Source organism: Salmo trutta, chromosome 5, assembly GCF_901001165.1.
Source record: "Salmo trutta chromosome 5, fSalTru1.1, whole genome shotgun sequence".
NCBI lineage: Eukaryota > Metazoa > Chordata > Actinopteri > Salmoniformes > Salmonidae > Salmo > Salmo trutta.
In genome coordinates, this window is record NC_042961.1 from 11524233 (window position 1) to 11544466 (window position 20234).

Below are 20234 nucleotides of genomic sequence, written 5' to 3' on the forward strand. Positions count from 1 at the left end.
CATGGCAGTTACCTCAGTGTTCTCTAGGCCTTGGCCCTCTGTGACCCTCTGTGAACTTCTGTGACCTTGTCATGAATGGTCCCACTCCTTAATTCAGAGATAGATCACATTTTAACAGTGGAGCTGAATAGTGTTAATCTCTCATCCCCAGGGTTATAACTTCAATGAAATGTAATTATCTTATCCCCTCTAGCTTATTATTACCATTGTAACAGAAAAAAAAAATGTATGAAATTGTATGAAATGTATGTATTCACTACTGTAAGTCGCTCTGGATAAGAGCGTCTGCTAAATGACTAAAATGTAAAAATGTAAATGTAATAAGTATCTTTGCCATTCCAGATAAATTCTATTTTTCTTTGCCGTTTCTCTCATGATATGACCATCTTCCAAAAAAGATGACTGTAAGCTATGGGAAAGGCATATGCTTGCTCACACAGGGTCAATAGACCAATGACACTTATTGTTATTCGTGTCATTTCAGACAACTTGAAGTTGATATGTATGTATGTAATACTGAGATATACTCCTTGAGGTTAATGTTGTTTGCTGCTCAAGCTGCAATGTCACTCAAATTATTTAAAAATAACTTTAACATTTTAAGAACTTAAACTGATACAAGCTTATAATTGACTGAAATGTCTAAAATATAAATGCAACATGTAAAGTGTTGTTCCAATGTTTCATGAGCTGAAATAAAAGATCACAGAAATGTTCCATACTCACAAACAGCTTTTGTCTCTCAAACGTCGTGCACACACTTTGTAACACCACAGCTGCATAACTGTTTTGACAAATAACCTAATGGGATCTTTGGAGAGCCAAAATTTGCTTGAGTTTTCCTTGTCAGCTTTTGATTTGGGGCAGGTTTCTGCTTGAAAGCACTAGCAATGTGTTTATGTGCATTGTCAAAAGACATCTAGGCATCAGCGGGGGCAGGACTGTGTGAAATGCCCGTTACTGTGTCTGCTGCTGGACAAAGTACTTATGTGTTTGTGCGTATGTACGTCTACGTCTGTGTGTGTGTGTGTGTCAAAATCACATTTTATTTGTCACATGCGCCGAATACAACAGGTGTCGACATTACCGTGAAATGATTACTTACAAGCCCTTAATCAACAATGCATTTCAAGAAATAGAGTTAAGAAAATATTTACTAAATAAAGTGAAGTGGAAAAAATAAGATTAGTCTAGGTAATTTGTAAAGTGACTATGCATACATAATAAACAGCGAGTAGCAGCAGTGTAAAAACAAAGGGGGGGCCTTCCTCTGACACAGCCTAGTATATAGGTCCTGGATGTCAGGAAGTGATGTACTTGGCCTTACGCACTACCCTCTGTAGGGCCTTACGGTTAGATGCCGAGCAGTTGCCATACCAGGAGGTGATGCAACTGATCAGGATGCTCTCGATGGTGCAGCTGTAGAACTTTTTGAGGATCTGGTGACCCATGCCAAATCTTTTCAGTCTCCTGAGGGGGAAAATGTGTTGTCGTGCCCTCTTCACAATTGTCTTGGTGTGTTTGGACCATGGTAGTTCATTGGTGATGTGGACACCAAGGAACTTGAAACTCTCTACCTGCTCCACTTCAGCCATGTCGATGTTAATTGGGGTCTGTTCGGCCCTCCTTTTCCTATAGTCCACGATCAGCTCCTTTGTCTTGCTCACATTGAGGGAGAGGTTGTTGTCCTGGCACCACACTGCCAGGTCTCTGACCTCCTATTTATAGGCTGTTTCATCGTTGTCGGTTTTCGGCCTACCACTGTTGCGTCGTCAGCAAACTTAATTATGGTGTTGAAGTCGTGCTTGGCCACGCAGTCGTGGGTAAACCGGGAGTACAGGAGGAGACTAAGCACACACCCCTGAGGGGCACCAGTGATGAGGATCAGTTTGGCAGGTGTGTTCTTGCCTACCCTTACCACTTGGAGGCGGCCCGTCAGGAAGTCCAGGATCCAGTTGTAGAGGGAGGTGTTTAGTCCCAGGGTCCTTAGCTTAGTGATGAGCTTTGTGGGCACTATGGTGTTGAATGCTGAGCTGTAGTCAATGAGCATTATTCTTACATAGGTGTTTCTTTTGTCCAGGTGGGAAAGGGAAGTGTGGAGTGGGATTGAGATTGCGTCATCTGTGGATCTGTTGGGGTTTTCTTGGGCACAGGGACTATGGTGGTCTGTTTGAAACATGTAGGTATTACAGATTCCGTCAGGGAGAGGTTGAAAATGTCAGTGAAGACACTTGCCAGTTGGTCCGTGCATGCTTTGAGTACGCATCCTGGTAATCCGTCTGGCCCAGCGGCTTTGTGAGCGTTGACCTGTTTAATGGTCTTGCTCACATCAACTACAGAGAGCGTGATCACACAGTCGTCTGGAGCATAAAAGGCATTTAGCTCATCTGGTAGGCTCGCGTCACTGGGCAGCTCACGGCTGAGCTTCCCTTTGTAGTCCGTAACATTTTTCAAGCCCTGCCACATCCGACGAGAGTCAGAGTTGGTGTAGTAGGATTCAATCTTAGTCCTGTGTTGACGCTTTGCCTGTTTGATGGTTCGTCTGAGGGCGTAGCGGGATTTCTTATAAGCGTGTGTGTGTGTGTGTGTGTGTGTGTGTGTGTGTGTCTGTGTATAGTATGTGTATCTGGCTGGTTAATTATTGAGTTGATGTAAACTGGCAGCTTGATGCGTCCTAAATCAGACAGGTACAAATACGTAGCGTACTGTCAGCCATTAATGAGCAGCATTAGGTTAGATACATGAGTGATGAATAAATAGAGGCTGGGAGGGTTTGCACACACTCGTGTTTAGAATGAGGAATGGGATCAACTTATCCCCAGGCTTCTCCCATTGGCTCTCTGTGGTGGATCGGGTTAAAAGACACAACTTCGTAAATATCGTTCTAGAGCAATTTTTTGGCAAAATCTTGATACATTAAAGCTATGCTGTGCCACCAAGGACATAATTTGAATCATTAAACTGGACTGAGAAATCATTTTTAAGGCTCAAATAATCTTTGTGAAAAGTCGCACCCTAAAGAGAGTTCATTTAATATTAGCTGCAATATAATATAATAAAATGTGATGAGATGAGATGCCTTTATTGTCAATTCACATGGTACTTCATCTTGCTCAGATAAGCATATCCAATTGTAATGCAACGGAAAACGCTTCAACAAATGCAACCAACACATTGACATATTTCTCTGGCATGATGTTACGCTGTCATGACAGTACAGAATGCAGTACACTTACTTGACTGTTAGGTTGTCTTGGTAATTCAAGATGGCTGTTGTAATTATTGAGAGAATGAATTCAAATAAAGTTGAAGATATACATTAACAGTCTGAATAGAAAACAACAGATAGACGGTATGTGGGGGAGTTGTGTACTGGATAACATGTTACAATGACTCATCGACTGAAGACAGAAATAAAGTAAAGAATACACCAACTTTTTTTTATCAACACACAGGGCACTACGTAGTTGATCAACAGTATCTTACATACTACTTAAACCTGCATTTTACTATGTAAATCATATAGTTGAATGAATAATTCATTTTTATTTATTACCTGAAAGTGTTTATAGGTCTGTATGGTGCTGTGTCCGTTTTATGTATGACAGTGTCAGTATTGACATTTGTCTCTGCAGTGGCATTTAACAGCCTTTGTTAGACAACGTGGTGGTATATGTGCATGTCTGAGAGGTGTAAAACTTATCTCTCCACATTCCCCTGGGGACCCATAGGAGGAGCCTTGTGACTGGTTGTTATCGTTGCCCTGTGAAAGAGGATGCATGATGGGGATAGCAGGACAGACATCGTAACAACATAAGTCTAACTGGAAATATAGGCTTCTGGTCTATCCCCAAAACCACCATCTCCCAGATAACCACTGATCAATGTTATGATGCTTTTTCTTTCATGTCACAACCCTTTCTTCTTCAATGCTTTTCTATTCAGCTATATCTCCCCACCCCCTTACCCTCTCAGCCTCATCCTTCCTTCCTCCTCTCTTTAATTTCAATTCCCTCTATGTTTCAGAGACATAACTGGGAGGCGCTATGTGAGTGAGTGACAGCTCCTGCATTGTGACTCTGCTCTGCCGGTGTTGCTGATACTAAGATGCAGCCTGTTCTGTTCTGGTAACATGCGACAGTCTGCTAATACTGCAGAGCTTTGCACAGGATTTGTGCATGCATTCTTCATCTCTCTCTCTGTCTCTCTCTCTCTGTCTCTCTCTCTCTGTCTCTCTCTCTCTCTCTGTCTCTCTCTCTCTCTCTCTCTCTCTCTGTCTCTCTCTCTGTCTCTCTCTCTGTCTCTCTCTCTGTCTCTCTCTTCCTCTCTCTCTTCCTCTCTCTCTTCCTCTCTCTCTTCCTCTCTCCCTCTGCCCCTCCCTCTTTCTCTCTCAGAGGCGGGCAATCTTCCAAATGCTGGCGGAGCTAGCAGGTGCAGCCTCGTTTCTCTCTCTCACTTCCCTTCCTCTCTGTCTCTCTCTCCCTCTCGCTCCACCAGTGTGCACATTCTGCTCAGCCCCTGCTTTTTTCTCTCTCTCATTTGCACTCCCTCTCTCTCTCTCAGCATCGGCAGCAGCAGGGCAGGGAAGCAGCTGTCTCCCTGATTCGAATACCAGAGCCACCGGTCTGCTGGATCAGCATCCTTGGCTAAAACCACAGGAGGGTCAGGCTGTAAAGCCGAAGAGTCTGTTGTGGAGATCTCTAATCATCCTGAAGCAATCCCTGGAGAGACGAAAAACAGCAAAAACTGCAACAAATCACAACATTGACTGGAAGGCTGCCATTCCTCATAGAGGGACCTGAAGTAGAGGAGCGGGGAGAGGAGTGGTACAGGGTGGTTTCAACGGCTCCCTCTCTCTTTCTACATCTCCTTTACTGTCGTTTCTGAGAGGATCCTTATCTTCTCTCTCTCTCTTCTCTTTTTCTCAGTACACGAATGTAGTTGGCGGAAAAGGGGCAGGTTTCTAGCTCTTTGCTGCATTAACAGGCAGTGCACAGACACGGCGGGGCAGAGAGCGGACAGCTTGGGGAACCTGAGCTACGGGAGGAGAGGAAGGGGACAACGCATCGCAAACGACAGAAACACCCTTTACTGCCACCATTCACCCATCCTTTTCTCTCTCTATCTCTAAGCTCCAGGGTTGTTTTTTCTCCTCGTTGCCATCAATGGATTCTGTCTTTTTTCCCACTGGAGAATAGCAAACAACTCATTGCTGGGAGTTGGCTTGGTTTTGCTCTAAAACTGAATTTTAAAAAAGCATAAAAAGAGAGTACCTTTGTGGATGTTGTAGAGAGCAGGTGGTCTGAAGAGGGAGCAACAGCGCACCCAGGGCAAATCTCTCCTCTCTCTGACGGGAGGGACAGGTTTCTGTTTCTGGGGCTGAGTAGCTGACTCAGCTAAGGAGAGATAGCTGCAGAAACCCAAGGATCCTGTCTGCCTTGCCTACTTACTGTAGGTGAGGGATTCAGAACAGCCCCTGTAAGTTTTTCTCATCAGCATCGATAACCCAAACGCCCCATCTTGGAATATTGACCGAGGGAATGAGAAAGAGTGTGAAATAAAGAGGGCTATTCTATTCTCCTCTTCATCTATTTTGTCTGGATCGTCCTTGGAGTTGGAAGTCTTGGTCGCTTTTGGGCAGGATTTCAACTGGACTAAAGATCATTCCAAGTTCCAACGCATCTACATTGGCTTTTTCCACCTCTGTTGTGCGTCTCTGAGAGTGTCTGAGTGTGTTTGTTTGTACGTATCTGTATGTGTGTGTCTCTGTGTGTGTGTGTGTGTGTGTGTGTATGCGTTTGTGAGCATCTTGTTGCGTGTGTTTCCTTCTTGATGTCCAGCATTGTCGGCTGCCATTCTGCCTCGTGCTGCCCATGCCCGTCACGCGCCTGTCCCCAAGGTTAACCCTTGCTAAGCCGCGTGCAGGATGAGCGAGAGCTCCGGAGCAGTCACATCCGGGGCGGTGATCCTGGAGGAGTGTCCAGAGGGGAGTGGGGAGCGAGAGCAGGTCCAAGCCCAAGAACCAGGGCGCCTGCGCTGTGGAGGCTGCACCCTGTGGCCCCGCCAGCAGACATGGCTATGTGTTGTCCCTCTGCTCATAGGCTTCATTGGCTTGGGACTAAGCCTGATGCTGCTCAAATGGATTGTGGTGGGCTCTGTTAGGGACTACGTGCCCACAGACCTGGTGGACGCCAAGGGTATAGGACAGGACCCCATGTTTCCCCCCCATCTCTCCAAGCCCAGCGCCTTGCCCAAGAACTCAGACACCACCAGTACCACCACCACGGCAACCATTACTACCGTGGCCAACCCCACCTCAACCACCGTCACGGCAGTGAGGGGCAGAACTCGAACTGTCGTTGCCAACCACCCTGGTGGCACCACTACTACAGCCAGGGTGGGTGGTGCATCAGGCAGCCAGGTTACACCTCGCAGCACCACACAGCGCCAAGGCAACTCTGGGGGTGGAGGACCACAAGGCCCCCTTATTACCACAACCACTGCCGCACCAGTCGCCGCCTCCACTTTTACCACCTCCAGCCCTAAACCTTCTAACCCCACTGTGCTGCACGACTCCACACAAATGTGGACCCACGAGCACACCACGGGGAGGCCTGCCTCCACTCCCACATGGACCCATGTGAACCGAAAAACACGTGAGTCACCACTATCTGTAATTACTGCTTGGTTTGAGAAGAAGCTAAGGTACTGACTAGTCACTATTTCTTTCTAATTTGCGATTAACTCTTTTTTGAATCAAGACATTTAAATACTTACAGACATTGGTTGGTTTTGTGTTGCAAATCTAGAAAAAAAGTCAAATGTGCCTTGGTTGGGTGATTTACCATTAGTTTATATATATATATATATATATATATATATATATATATATTGGAATATATATATATATATTGGAATGAGATGTTCAACGTATGTGGACACCTGCCCATCGCTCATCTCATTCCAAAATCATGGGCATTAATATGGAGTTGGTCCCACTCTTCTGGGAAGGCCTTCCATTAGATGTTGGAACATTGCTGCGGGGACTTGCTTCCATTCAGCCACAAGAGCATTAGTGAGGTCGGGCACTGATGTTGGGCGATTAGGCCTGGCTCGCAGTCGGCATTCCAATTCATCCCGAAGGTGTTCGATGGGGTTGAGGTCACGGCTAAGCGCAGGCCAGTCAAGTTCTTCCACACCAATCTCGACAAACCATTTCTGTATAGACCTCAGTTTGTGCACGGGGTCATTGTCATGCTGAAACAGGAAAGGGCCTTCCCCAAACTGTTGCCACTAAGTTGGAATCACAGAATCGTCTATAGTGTTATTGTATGCTGTAGTGTTAAGATTTCCCTTCACTGGAACTAAGTGCCTGGAATGAAAATCAGCCCCAGATCATTATTCCTTTTCCACCAAACTTTACAGTTGGTACTATGCATTGGAGCAGGTAGCGTTCTCCTGCATCCACCAAACCCAGATTCGTCCATCAGACTGCCAGATTGTGAAGTGTGATTCACTGCTCCAGAGTCCAATGGTGGCGAGCTTTACACCACTCCAGCCGATGCTTGGCATTGCGCACGGTGATCTTAGGCTTGTGTGCGGCTGCTCGGCCATGGAAACCCATTTCATGAAGCTCCCGACAAACAGTTATTGTGCTGACGTTGCATCCAGATGCAGTTTGGAACTTGATAGTGAGTGTTGCAACCGAGAACAGATGATGTATACACGCTACGCGCTTCAGCACTCGATGGTCCTGTTCTGTGAGCTTGTGTGGCCTACCACTTCGCGGCTGGCCGTTGTTGCTCCTAGACATTTCCACTTCACAATTACAGCACTTACAGTTGACCGAGGAAGCCAAGCATGGCAGAAATTTGATGAAATGACTTGTTGGAACTGTGGAACCCCTTCAAATTGGTGGATTTGGTTATTTCATCCACACCCTTTGCTGACAGGTGTATAACAATGAGCACACAGCCATTCAGCCTCTTTTTGAATTAAGACAATAAAAACCTGTGTGATAGAATCCTGAGTTGTTGTATAATGTGCAGTTTCCAATGTGAAATTCACAAAGTCTAAAGTTCTTTATGGATGAAAGGTGGGGATAGTGATGATGGTTGTGGTTGTGGCTGGTAACTCCCCTTATGGAAGGGTAAAAGCTGCAGGAATAAATTATCCAGTGTGATGGATTGATCAAATGAGAGGTTCTTGCATCCTTTTGCTTTCCGGGAAGATTACTGTCAGCATCCTCACTGGATTCCATATTCTCTTTTAAGAAATGTATGTTCAACAAATTTCCACGTGGAGTTGATGAACATCTGTCAGTGTAGCTAGCTACAGTAGCATGCTAACCTTATCTAGCTAGCTAGCAAGCTGTCTTGCCAACCTTATCTAGCTAGCTAATAATATCTGTTGTTGCTGTTTTTTAACTACATCATATTCAAATGATTAGCTAGCTGGCTCTATGGCTGGTTCTGGAGCTAATGTACCTGGATCTGGAGCTGGATTTGTCGTAAGCATTGATTTATGGAAAACTTTGCCACAGATGGAAACCACTGGCCTATCTTTGACTTATCTCCAAAGTTTTGGCATCTTCCATAAATTGCAGCTGCGAATCTGCTATAGAAATAATAAGTTGTAGCTCTGGTTATATGGCTAACTTTTGAAAGATAGCTGATATGCATTTTTCTACAGTGTAATTTCTACAGTGCAATCTTTGGTAGTTTGCTGGCAGGCTTCGGCTACGGTACAGCAACGTCAATTCAGCCCATACTCATGGTTCTTACAGGGGAAGTGGCATGATAGTCTACAATTATTTTGCTCATGCATGGCACAAATGACATGTAACTATGTTCCTTGAATTTTCATTCGCGGGTGCCTTTTCATTATCTGGATAGACACTTGTGGTTTCTAGCTAACGCTACACCAATCAAAGCAATGGAATGTGTAGTGAAACAAAACTTTAGTGGTCAAAACCATTCATTTTGGGGTGATTGGGGGGGAGCGGGTTTGCAAAATGCTATCATATCACACAATTATACCATTTATAAAATTGTTATATAGGTTTTTTTAATACAGACTAGCTAAAAAAATATGTAAAAATTTACGAATTATCCAATGTATTACGATCATTTTCTGGCAGAAAAAGTGAAGGTGAAAAATCATAAGTTTGCACCCCTTATTTTTATTAGCTCCATGGCTCAGGCGGCCAAGTGGACACAAGGCTATTTGGCTCATCTCAGTCACGTAGAGGAATAACTTTGCAGCTGTTTCTGCAATAAACAATGCCATGCTTGTGGGTGGTAACATTCAAATAAAACCCAGGCCTGAAACAAATGTGGGCTGAATATAATTTGAATGTCATTTCATAGGAAACCACCACATTAACACGGATTTGCACATAGACATCTGCCAACTGATATTAACACTTATAGTTTTGTAGAAATGTTTCTGCCTTCTGTAAGGTTAGGAAACATTGCCTTGAGCCTTGAAATTCTCCCTCATGGGGATGGTCCCGTGTGGCTCAGTTTGTAGAGCATTTCCCAGAGGGGACCAGTACAAAAACATATGCATTCACTACTGTGAGTCACTCTGGATAAGAGCTTCTGCTAAATTACTAAAATGTAAATGATGGAGGATAATGAAAGTTCACAAAAGTAAAGGTAGACATATCAATTATATAGTTAGTGTTTTTACTGATATCAATTCCGTTACCAAATCGGTATTCGAATTTCTGAAAAATCGGTAATAGGATTTCTGCATTTGAATTGGCTACAATGGGAAGTCATAGCAGTCACAAAACACAGCTGGGTTCTCAAGTTTGGACAGCTCAGTACAGTAAAGTAGAGTTCAGTACTGTACACAGTAGAGCACACTAGAGTTGTGTACACTATACTCTACTGTGGTCTACTGTACTATACTTAACTCTACTGCACTGAACTCTACAGTAGTCAATGTGTCATGTCATAGCTGACACTTCATTCTTTCTGCAGACCTAGTTGAATCTTAGAGCTTTTGGAAAATGTGGACACAAAAAACTGAGGGAGATTTTACCAAAATTCTGTTACCAAACTTTGCATCTGCACAGTAAATGTGTTTTTGTAAAATGTTCAGTGTAAATTGTTAAAAGTAGTCCTTGTGCATAGAGTGGTAGGGTTTGTTAAACTTTGAAATCAATGTTTTTTGAATGGGATACATTTTAAGTGAAAAATCTGAGCAATTCTGTTACCGTGAAATTGCCCATAGCCTATTTACTAGGGCTGTGACAATACCAGTATCGCAATATTTTTTACTTTGCAAAAATATGAAAACACAAAGCCGACCAAACTCTTTGGTCCTTTAAAATCCTGCTGTATGTAAAATATTGTGTGCTACAGCTTTGGAAAATAAATAAATGTGACTCTGGACGACAACGTAATGAAGTTTCTTTCCAACATTAGTGCTGTTTCCTAAATAAGTTAAATCCACTTTGTGTTTAGTTTCCTTGCAATGGTACTAACGAGTATTATGATACTGGTATCGTCTTGGCCTTACTATCTACTGTATCAAGACTGGATTAATCTGAAAACAACAATGTTATGCTCTCCCAGTTCTATCCGCTCTACTGTCCTAGACTCTGGTCGTTGGATCACCATAGCCTATTGATTTGTGCAGGAGGGATTTTCTTGCAGTGATCAATCAACTTTGTACCTATGACTCCATTACTCCAATGATAGATGTTATTTTTCCATCACGTTGTCTATTATGATCCTTGAATTACACAAAGCAGAGCAATACATCAAATTAGCAATACATACAAACTCATGCATACAAACTTCTGATGGTGTCCAAAGTAATCAGAATTTACTAGATTGGAATTAAGTGTACTCTTTGATCATTAGAGTCAGTAAAAATGTTGTATTATTTCATAAGCAAAGAAAACAACAGGAGCCATTCATCACACATTCATTTATTAATTAACCATTTTAAGAATGCCATTTCGCGAGCAAGTGCTCCTGAAAACCATTAGGCCCCAGTGATGGATATCCCATGGAAAATGCCACTTCTCCAGCATACTGCAGCAGCCAACTCTAATCCCACTCCCCCCTCCTTCCTATATCCAATCTTCCATCTTCCCACACATTGTTCGCAATTTCAAAAGGGCATATTTTCCTTAACTATCAATTACATTTAGATTTGCTTTAGGTATTTATTGAATTATCCTAATTAATGTACTACCTATCTTTACTGGATTATCCTAATTAATGTACTACCTATCTTATCACACATTCATTCATTTAAACGAAAGGTGCTTACACTGAGATTTTTGTCCTTTAGATAATACATTCTGAATGTGAATGTACTGAACAAAATTATAAATGTAACATGTGAAGTGTTCACCCCATGTTTCATGAGCTGAAATAAAAGATACCAGACATTTCTATACGCACAAAAAGCTTATTTGTCTCACATTTTGTGTGCAAATTTGTTTACATTCCTGTTAGTGAGCATTTCTCCTCCTTTGCCAAGATAATCCATCCACCTGACAGGTGTGGCATATCAAGAAGCTGATTAAACAGCATGATCCTTACACATGTGCACCTTGTGCTGGGGACAACAAAAGGACACTCTAAAATGTGCAGTTTTGTCACACAATAATCCCACAGATGTCTCAAGTTTTGAGGGAGCGGGCAATTGGCATGCTGACTCCAGCAATGTCCACCAGAGTTGATGCCAGAGAATTGAATGTTAATTTATCCACCATAAGCTGCCTCCAACGTCGTTTTAGAGAATTTGGCAGTACGTCCAACCGGCCTCAAAACAGCAGACCACGTGTAACCACGCCAGCCCAGGACCTCCACATCGTCTGATACCAGCCAACTGGACAGCTGATGAAACTGAGGAGTGTTTATGTCTGTAATAAAGCCCTTTTGTGTGGAAAAACTCATTCTGATTGGCTGGGCCTGACTCCCCAGTAGGTGGGCCAGGTTCCCAAATTGGTGGGCCTATGCCCTTCCAGGCCCACCCATGGCTGCGCCCCTGGCCAGTCATGTAAAATCCATAGATTAGGGCATAATGAATTTATTTCTATTGACTGATTTCCTTACATGAACTGTACTGTAACTCATTTAAACCGTTGAAATTGTTGCATGTTGCGTTATATTTTTGTTCAGTATAAATAAAACTATAAAGAACACAACTAAAGTCAGTGCAGTTCCTACATAAGTCTTTATCTGGTTATTTTCCAGTTCTAGAAGGATGTGCTACCCGCAGAGGGACATGTTTCTATTGACTTGACAAGAGGGTGTGTAAGTGTATATTTGCTAGGATTACTTGTCTACTTGTCGGGCCCAATTACCTCTGCCATTTAGATAGTATATATTCAGGTGGCCTTTCTACAGTGGGGGAGAGTAGGTTCAATTTAATACAGTATTATTTCTAACAAAGATATATAAATATATTTTCAGCAGGATGTGTATCCCTGGAAATAATCAGAGTTCATATAAACTTTACAGTTTTTAAAACACAGTTTGTCCCAAAAAATTGGACTCTTGGCACAATTTACCCCAGGTATAGGGATACATTTAGCCGTGGGACAGGGTAAATTAAGCTGGCCACAAATGTCTGAACTGAATGAAATATTACCACTACCTTTTTAAAACCATACCTATCTTCATTTCCCAAATGCAATTCAACACAATCACAATAGGTTTTTGTCTTTTAATAATTTTCAAACATATTTTAACAAAGCCTTAACAACTACCAAACACTTGGTATTTTTTTTTTTACACTTTTAACATTGGCTCTTGTTACCTCATATACCAGGAATAATGCCTTGCATTACACCTGAGAAGAAAACACTTCAATTTGCTCATCTTGCCATAGGGTCAACTGTTGGCTCAACTTACCCCATGGCGATTGGCTCAGTCCCAAGGCAAACATTTTGACTATATTAGCCCACACTGCTATAAGGATACACTTTCATGCTAGGTTGAGGACCTCATATTGAAACTTATAGAGACCCAAACTGATGTATAGAACCATCTTAAACGTATCTACTTTGATGTAGATACAAGCATCATGAAACCTCTAACACAATAAATTAATTTGACTTCTTGAAAATCCGTTTTTTGGATCTAACTTGCTTACCACTTTTTCCATGTGGTATCTTCCTTAACAGACACCCTGAAATGATGACCTCTTCCTAAATATTTGGTCATAAGATACATTTTGTGTATGGTTTCCTAGAAACAAGGGTGGCTTAATTTACCCCTTTGGCTCAACTTACCCCACTCTCCCCTAATACAATTTGAAAGGGATGTTACTTTGTCTCAGGCATTGAATATTGAATCAGGGTGTCAAGCAGCCATGCTTTAGCATCGTTCACTGGCACTATGCTAGATTACTTTTTACTCAAGCCATCCTTAATCCAGATTAATTTCTCATCACTCTGGAGGAGCAGCTAAACAGAATTATGCACCTATCATTAGTCACACCCATGATGCGGTTACAAGCATCCCAGTGATTGGGATTGTATTGATAGACAGTATTCTGTACCGTATAAGACTGGGTAATATGCTCATTGAAATGTTGTGACTTATTAGAATCTATGAATAAGCCATTTTTCATACAATACTCATCAAACAAGTGTGTTGTTTTTCAAGTGAAATACGAACCTGTTAGTTTCACATATACAGTTCCAAGTTCTAATGTCACATGCACAAGTACAGTGAAATGCCTTTCTTGCAAGCCCCAATTTAACATAAAAAAATAACATCAAGTAGAACAAAAACAAGAAATAAGAAGACCAAGAGAAAGTAAGAAGTTATATCCAGGGTCAGTTCCAATAGCATATTTACAATGTGCATGATACTGGAGTGATAGAAATAGATATGTATGGGGGTAAATGATAAACAGAGTAGCAGCACCGTAAGTTATGATTATATGTGAGTGTGTGTGTGTGTGTATGTCTGTAGAGTCAGTTAAAATGGGTGTTCATGTTATGTGTGTGTTGGAGTGTCAGTGTGCATGAGTGTGTAGAGTCCTGTGAGTGTGCGCAAAATACAAATAAAATACAATGGTCAACTCAGTCTGTGTAACCATTCTGTTAGCTACTTAGCAGTCTTATGTCTTGGGGATAAAAGCTGTTCAAGAGCCTGTTGGTCTCAGGCTTGATGCAGCGGTACCTCTTGACGTGCATAAACCCGAGAGAACAGTCTACGGCTTGGGTGGCTGGAGTCTTTAACAATTATCTGGACCTTCCTTTCACAACTCCTGATATAGAGGTCCTGGATGGCAGGGAGCTCGTCCCTAGTGATGTATTGGGCTGTCCGCACCCCCCTCTGTAGCGCCATGTGATCGAGAGCGGTGCTGTTGCCATACTAAGAAGTGATGCAGCCAGTCAAGATGCTCTCAATGGTGCAGCTGTAGAACTTTGAGGATTTGAGGGTCCATGCCAAACCTTTTCAACCTCCTGAGGGGGAAGAGGCACTGTCGCGCATTCTTCACAACTGTGCGCGTGGGAATGGAACATTTTTAAGTCCTTAGTGATTTGGACACGAGGAACTTGAAGCTCTTGACGAGCTCCACTACAGCCCCATCGATGTGGATGGGGGCTTGCTCACCCACCCCCATTTTCTGTAGTCCACGATTAGCTCCTTGGTCTTACTGGCGTTGAGGGAGAGGTTGTTGTCCAGCCACCACACTGCCAGGTCACTGACCTCCTCCCTCTAAGCTGTCTCATCGTCGCCGGTGATCAGGACTACCACCGTAGTGTCGTGCGTGGCCACGCAGTTGTGGGTGAACAAGGAGTACAGGAAGGGACTAAGCACACACCCCTGTGGAGCCCCCGTGTTGAGTGTCAGCGTGGCGGAGGGGATGTTGCCTACTCTCATCACCTGGGGTTGGCCCGTCAGGAAGTCCAGGATCCAGTTGCAGAGGGAGGTGTTCAGTTCCAGGGTCCTAAGCTTACGCTGTGCTGTAGGTATTCCTCTTATCTACAGTGCCTTCAGAAAGTTTTAACGCCCCTTTTTCACATTTTGTTGTGTTACTGCCTGAATTTAAAATTGATTAAATTGAGATTTTGTGTCACTGGCATACACACAATACCCCATAATGTGAAAGTGGAATTATGTTTATAAATTAATAAAAAATGAAAAGCTGAAATGTCTTGAGTAAATAAGTATTCAACCCCTTTGTTATGACAAGTTCAGCAGTAAATATTTGCTTAGCAAGTTACATAATAAGTTGCATGGATAGTGTTTAACATGATTTAACATGACCCAGTCACTACAATGATACAGGTGTCCTTCCAAACAAAGTTGCCGGAGAGGAAAGAAACCGCTCAGGGATTTCACCATGAGGCCAATGGTGACTTTAAAACCATTAGAGAGTTTATTGGCTATGATAGGAGAAAACTGAGGATAGATCAACAACATTGTAGTTACTCCGTAATACTAACCTAATTGACAGTGAAAATAAGGAAGCCTGACATAATAAAAATATTCCAAAACATGCATCCTGTTTGCAATAAGGCACTAAAGTAAAACTGCAAAAAAACATTGGCAAAGCAATGAGCTTTATGTCCTGAATACATAGCGTTACTGTGCAGTATGTTAGGGGCTAATCCAACACAACACATCACTGAGTACCACTCTTCATACTGTATTTTCAAGTATGGTGATGGCTGTATCATGTTATGGGTATGCTTGTCATCGGCAAGGACTAGGGAGTTTTTGTAGCATAAAAATAAATGGAATAGAGCTAAGCACAGGCAAAATCCTAGAGGAAAACCTGGTTTAGTCTGCTTTCCAACATGCGCTGGGGGACAAATTCACCTTTCAGCAGGACAATAACCTAACACACAAGGCCAAATATACACTGGAGTTGCTTACCAAGATGACATCGAAAGTTCCTGAGTGGCCTACTTACAGTTTGTCTTAAATCAGCTTGAAAATCTATGTTAAGACTTGAAAATGGCTGTCTAGCAATGATCAACAAGCAACTTGACAGAGCTTGAGTCATTTTTTAAAGAAGAATGTGCAAATATTGTACAATCCACTTAGAGACCTACCTAGAAAGACTCACAGCTGTAATCGCTGCCAAAGGTGATTCTAACATGACCATGTGCGAATACTTATGTAAATGAGATATTTTGGGATTTAATTTTCAATACATTTGCTAAATTTGTTAACTTTGTAATTATGTTGTATTGTGCGTTAGATGGGTGAGAAAAAACATATATTTAATCCATTTCGAATTAAGGCTGTGACACAACAAAATGTGGAATAAATCAAGGGGTATAAATACTTTCTGAAGGCACTGTAGGTGGGTGAGAGCAGTGTGAAGAGCAATCGAGATTGCGTCGTCTATGGATCTGTTGGGGCGGTGTGCAAATTGGAGTGGATCTAAGGTGTCTGGGATGATAGAGTTGAGATGTGCCATAAACAGCCTTTCAAAGCACATCATGATTACAGATGTGAGTGCCACAGGGTAGTAGTCATTGTGGCATGATGTCATTTTAAGACATGTGGGGATTACAGACTGGGACAAGGAGAGGTTGAAAATGACAGTAAATATGCCTGCCAGCTGATCTGCGCATGCTCTGAGAACGCGCCCTGGAATACCTTCCATTAGCCCATGTTTCACTGAGATCATTTACTGTTGTATTCTATTGATTTGACAGTCCGAAGTGGAATCAGAGCCATTTAGGATCTGATGGGGCCTATAAACAAGATTTATTAGGAACTCTTCAATCCTGGTGCCTCTAGTCTAAGATTAAGGTGAGCCATTCCCATGTTTGGTGGGCCTATTCCCTTTCATGAGGACTTAGGCAATTCAATGTACTGAACCCCATCCAGCTACAGTACAGCGATAGTGAACATTAACCTTTTAAATAAATGACATATTTAAGAGTGTACTGTGCATGCTTGCCTGATTGTGTGTGTGTGTGTGTGTTTGAATGTGTGTGTATGTGTGTGTGTGTTTGCGTGTGTACCGACAGGGTGGGGATGGGGTGGCCTAGTTGTGACCCAGTTGTGACCCAGTTGTGACACCCAGACTAGTGAAAGCTGGGATTCACTGCTCATCCTTGAAATCTGATTGCTTCCCACCTCTAAGAGGATTTATGGGCAGAATTACAATTCTTGGACATGCCCCTTGTTTGGGGTTTGGCGGTCAAATCATCATGTTATGTTTATCAGTATATTCCTAGAATCATGATCCAAAATATTTTGGTCCTTGGTATTAAATATCAATGCAATACCTTGTATTGCAGTGTTCAGAAGGAAATGTTGAAAGAAGGTTTGCATGGGTAAAGTCATTGCCAAAGTCAGAATTTCTGAGATTTTTCCCAGACTGCTTTGCAAAATGTGACATGCTGTGAATTTGAAAATGCACAGAGATTTTGGAATTAGATCAAAGTACATGTTGAATCAAAGCTGGGCCATTAGACATGGCTTCAGTCTCATCTACCATTGAGCTGGTTCATCAGTTAGACTAACAAGATATGATTATTAACTGGTCTGCCTACCTATCTCTATCAGTTATTGATAGTAGGCTATATAGGCCTAGCTCAAGGAGTATGTAGATGGGTGGGTGCTACACTGGAACAAGAGAACTATGAGTGAGGTGTGGGGACATCATTCAGGGTGACACCAGATGTAACATGAATACAGTGTACTCAGAATGTATTCAGACCACTTAACTATTTCCACATTTTGTTACGTTACAGCCTTATTCTAAAATTTATTAAATTGTTTATTTCCCTCATCAATCTACACACAAAACATTTTTATGCAAATGTTTTAAAAATAAAAAGCTGAAATATCACATTTACATAAGTATTCAGACCCTTTACTCAGTACTTTGTGGAATCACCTTTGACAGCGATTACAGCCTCAACCTGTATTTGGGGAGTTTCTCCCATTCTTCTCTGCAGATCCTCTCAAGCTCTGTCAGGTTGGATGAGGAGCTTTGTACACAGCTATTTTCAGGTCTCGCCGGAGATGTTCGATTGGGTTCAAGTCCGGGCTCTGACTGGGCCCCTCAAGGACATTGAGACTTGTCCAAAAGCCACTCCTGCATTGTCTTGGATGTGTGCTTAGTGTCATTGTCCTGTTGGACAATTCACGCCAGTCTGAGGTCCTGAGCGCTCTAGAAACAGTTTTCTCTGGAGACGGTTTTCATCAACGATCTCTCTGTAATTTGCTCCGTTCATCTTTCCCTCGATCCTGACTAGTCTCCCAGTCCCTGCCACTGAAAAAAATCCCCACTGCATGACGCTGCCACCACCATGATTTTTGCTGAGGAGTGGATTCCGTCTGGCCACTCTACCATAAAGGCCTGATTGGTGGAGTCCTGCAGAGATGGTTGTCCTTCTGAAAGGTTCTCCCATCTCCACAGAGGAACTCTAGAGCTCTGTCAGAGTGACCATCGGGTTCTTGGTCACCTCCCTGACCAAGGCCCTTCTCCCCCTATTGCTCAGTTTGGCCAGGTGGCCAGCTTTAGGAAGAGTCTTGGTGGTTCCAAACTTCTTCTATTTAAGAATGCTGCAGACATTTTTTGGTACTCTTCCCCAGATCTGTTTCTCGACACAATCCTGTCTCGGAGCTCTACAGACAATTCCTTCGACCTCATGGCTTAGTTTTTGCTCTGACATACACTGGCAACTGTGGGACCTTATATACAGTAGACAGGTGTTTCCAAATCATGTCCAATCAATTGAATTTACCACAGGTTGACTCCAATCAAGTTGTAGAAACATCTCAAGAATGACCAATGGAAACAGCAAAGGGTCAGAATACATATGTAAATAAGAATTAGTTTTTCACTGACTTGCCTTGTTAAATAAAGGTTAAATTAAAAATTAAAAATTAAAGACAAAATAAGGTATTATTTTATTATGAATACATTTGCAAAATGTTCTAAAAGCCAGTTTTTGCTTTGTCATTACGTGGTATTGTGTGTAGATTGATGAGAATGATATATTTTTTCATCAATTTTATAATAAGGCAGTAATGTAACAAAATGTGGGAAAAGTCAAGGGGTCTGAATACTTTCCGAATGCACTTTATGTGATGCTATGATGCTGAAGTAAACATTGGACATTTACATCGGCAATAACGTTATCAGACTCCCTTATTCACCCACACTTTACATGGCGACAGAAGTGGTGAAACAGCACAGGGACTGCACCGCATCGACCAACTGGTTTTCAAGGAAAATATCGCAGACAGCTAAATAAAGTTTGAAAAGGAATGGCGTATATACTGCCAAGTATATTCAATTACTGTATTTTAGATTTGCTCAATCACCAAGTCTTGAAAATGGCTCCCCAGTAACAGTCATGATGGCAAATCAAATGGCTATTCACATGATGTATCATTACTAATCTAGCAGGGGTTATCAGAAAGCTGTTTTGGATTTACATTTCAATCAATTTGAATATTTCTGACCCTGCATCTCTAACAGAATGCAGAAATACATTCTCATGCATTGCCATTAGATTGAATTCCTCTCTGAAGCTTTCGCAATAAAGCCTCATGTTACTTTGATTTATCCTGGTGAAATGTCCTAAGGAGGGAAGAGCCTTTAAATATTTATGTGCAGAAAAGGAAACATGTTCAATATGTAGAGGAAAATGTGAATAATTGACGATGCCCTATGACAAACTCAAAACAAGAGTGAAACATGGCTTATGCTTCATGAATCGGATAGAAGAGATACGGAGATAAGCTAGAGATACAGGATGACACATGGTAAAATACTAATTGTCGGAGAGTTGACAAGGTGTGTTCTTAAGACTTTTCACCAGGAGATGCTCCATTGCTTCTTGAAAAGCGGGGCAACCCTGGGTAGCCTAAACTGAACATAGAAACGACCTCCCTCAGTACAGTAACATGTCTAGCAAACCCATTGGTCCCAACGGTGACGGAGTACAAAGTGGCTGAATGCTAGAGATGTATCCTTTTTATCAGAGGGGCTTTTGATAATGAATTCAGTTTTAAGCAGGCCTGAGATGAGGTTCCTTAGATGTCTATGGCGGTGAGATGTGAGATCAGTTTATATATTTTGGATTGGCTTTCAGACCCCAGCTCCACTTGTCCTCCAGAGACGGATTGCCACTTTACTCAGAACAGGGACGACACAGAAGTGTTTAGTCCTTGCTGATGACAGTATAAGGACTTGCATTAATAGTTACCTACAGCAAACTGGCTTGAACTGATTCAATAAGTGATGCAATGAAAATATGAGCACTT

At 42.3% G+C, this 20234-nt stretch overlaps 1 protein-coding gene across 2 annotated transcripts in view; it reads left to right on the plus strand.

Moving 5' to 3' along the window:
• Nucleotides 1-5527: 5527 nt before the first annotated feature.
• LOC115193657 (pro-neuregulin-3, membrane-bound isoform-like) overlaps nucleotides 5528-20234 on the plus strand; it is a 400612-nt gene continuing 385905 nt past the window's right edge. For both annotated transcript variants that reach the window (XM_029752521.1, XM_029752522.1), the window contains exon 1: nucleotides 5528-6656. In XM_029752521.1, coding sequence (XP_029608381.1) covers nucleotides 5927-6656 — 730 coding nt within the window. In that variant the 5' untranslated portion in view covers nucleotides 5528-5926. The remainder of the gene's footprint in view (nucleotides 6657-20234) is intronic.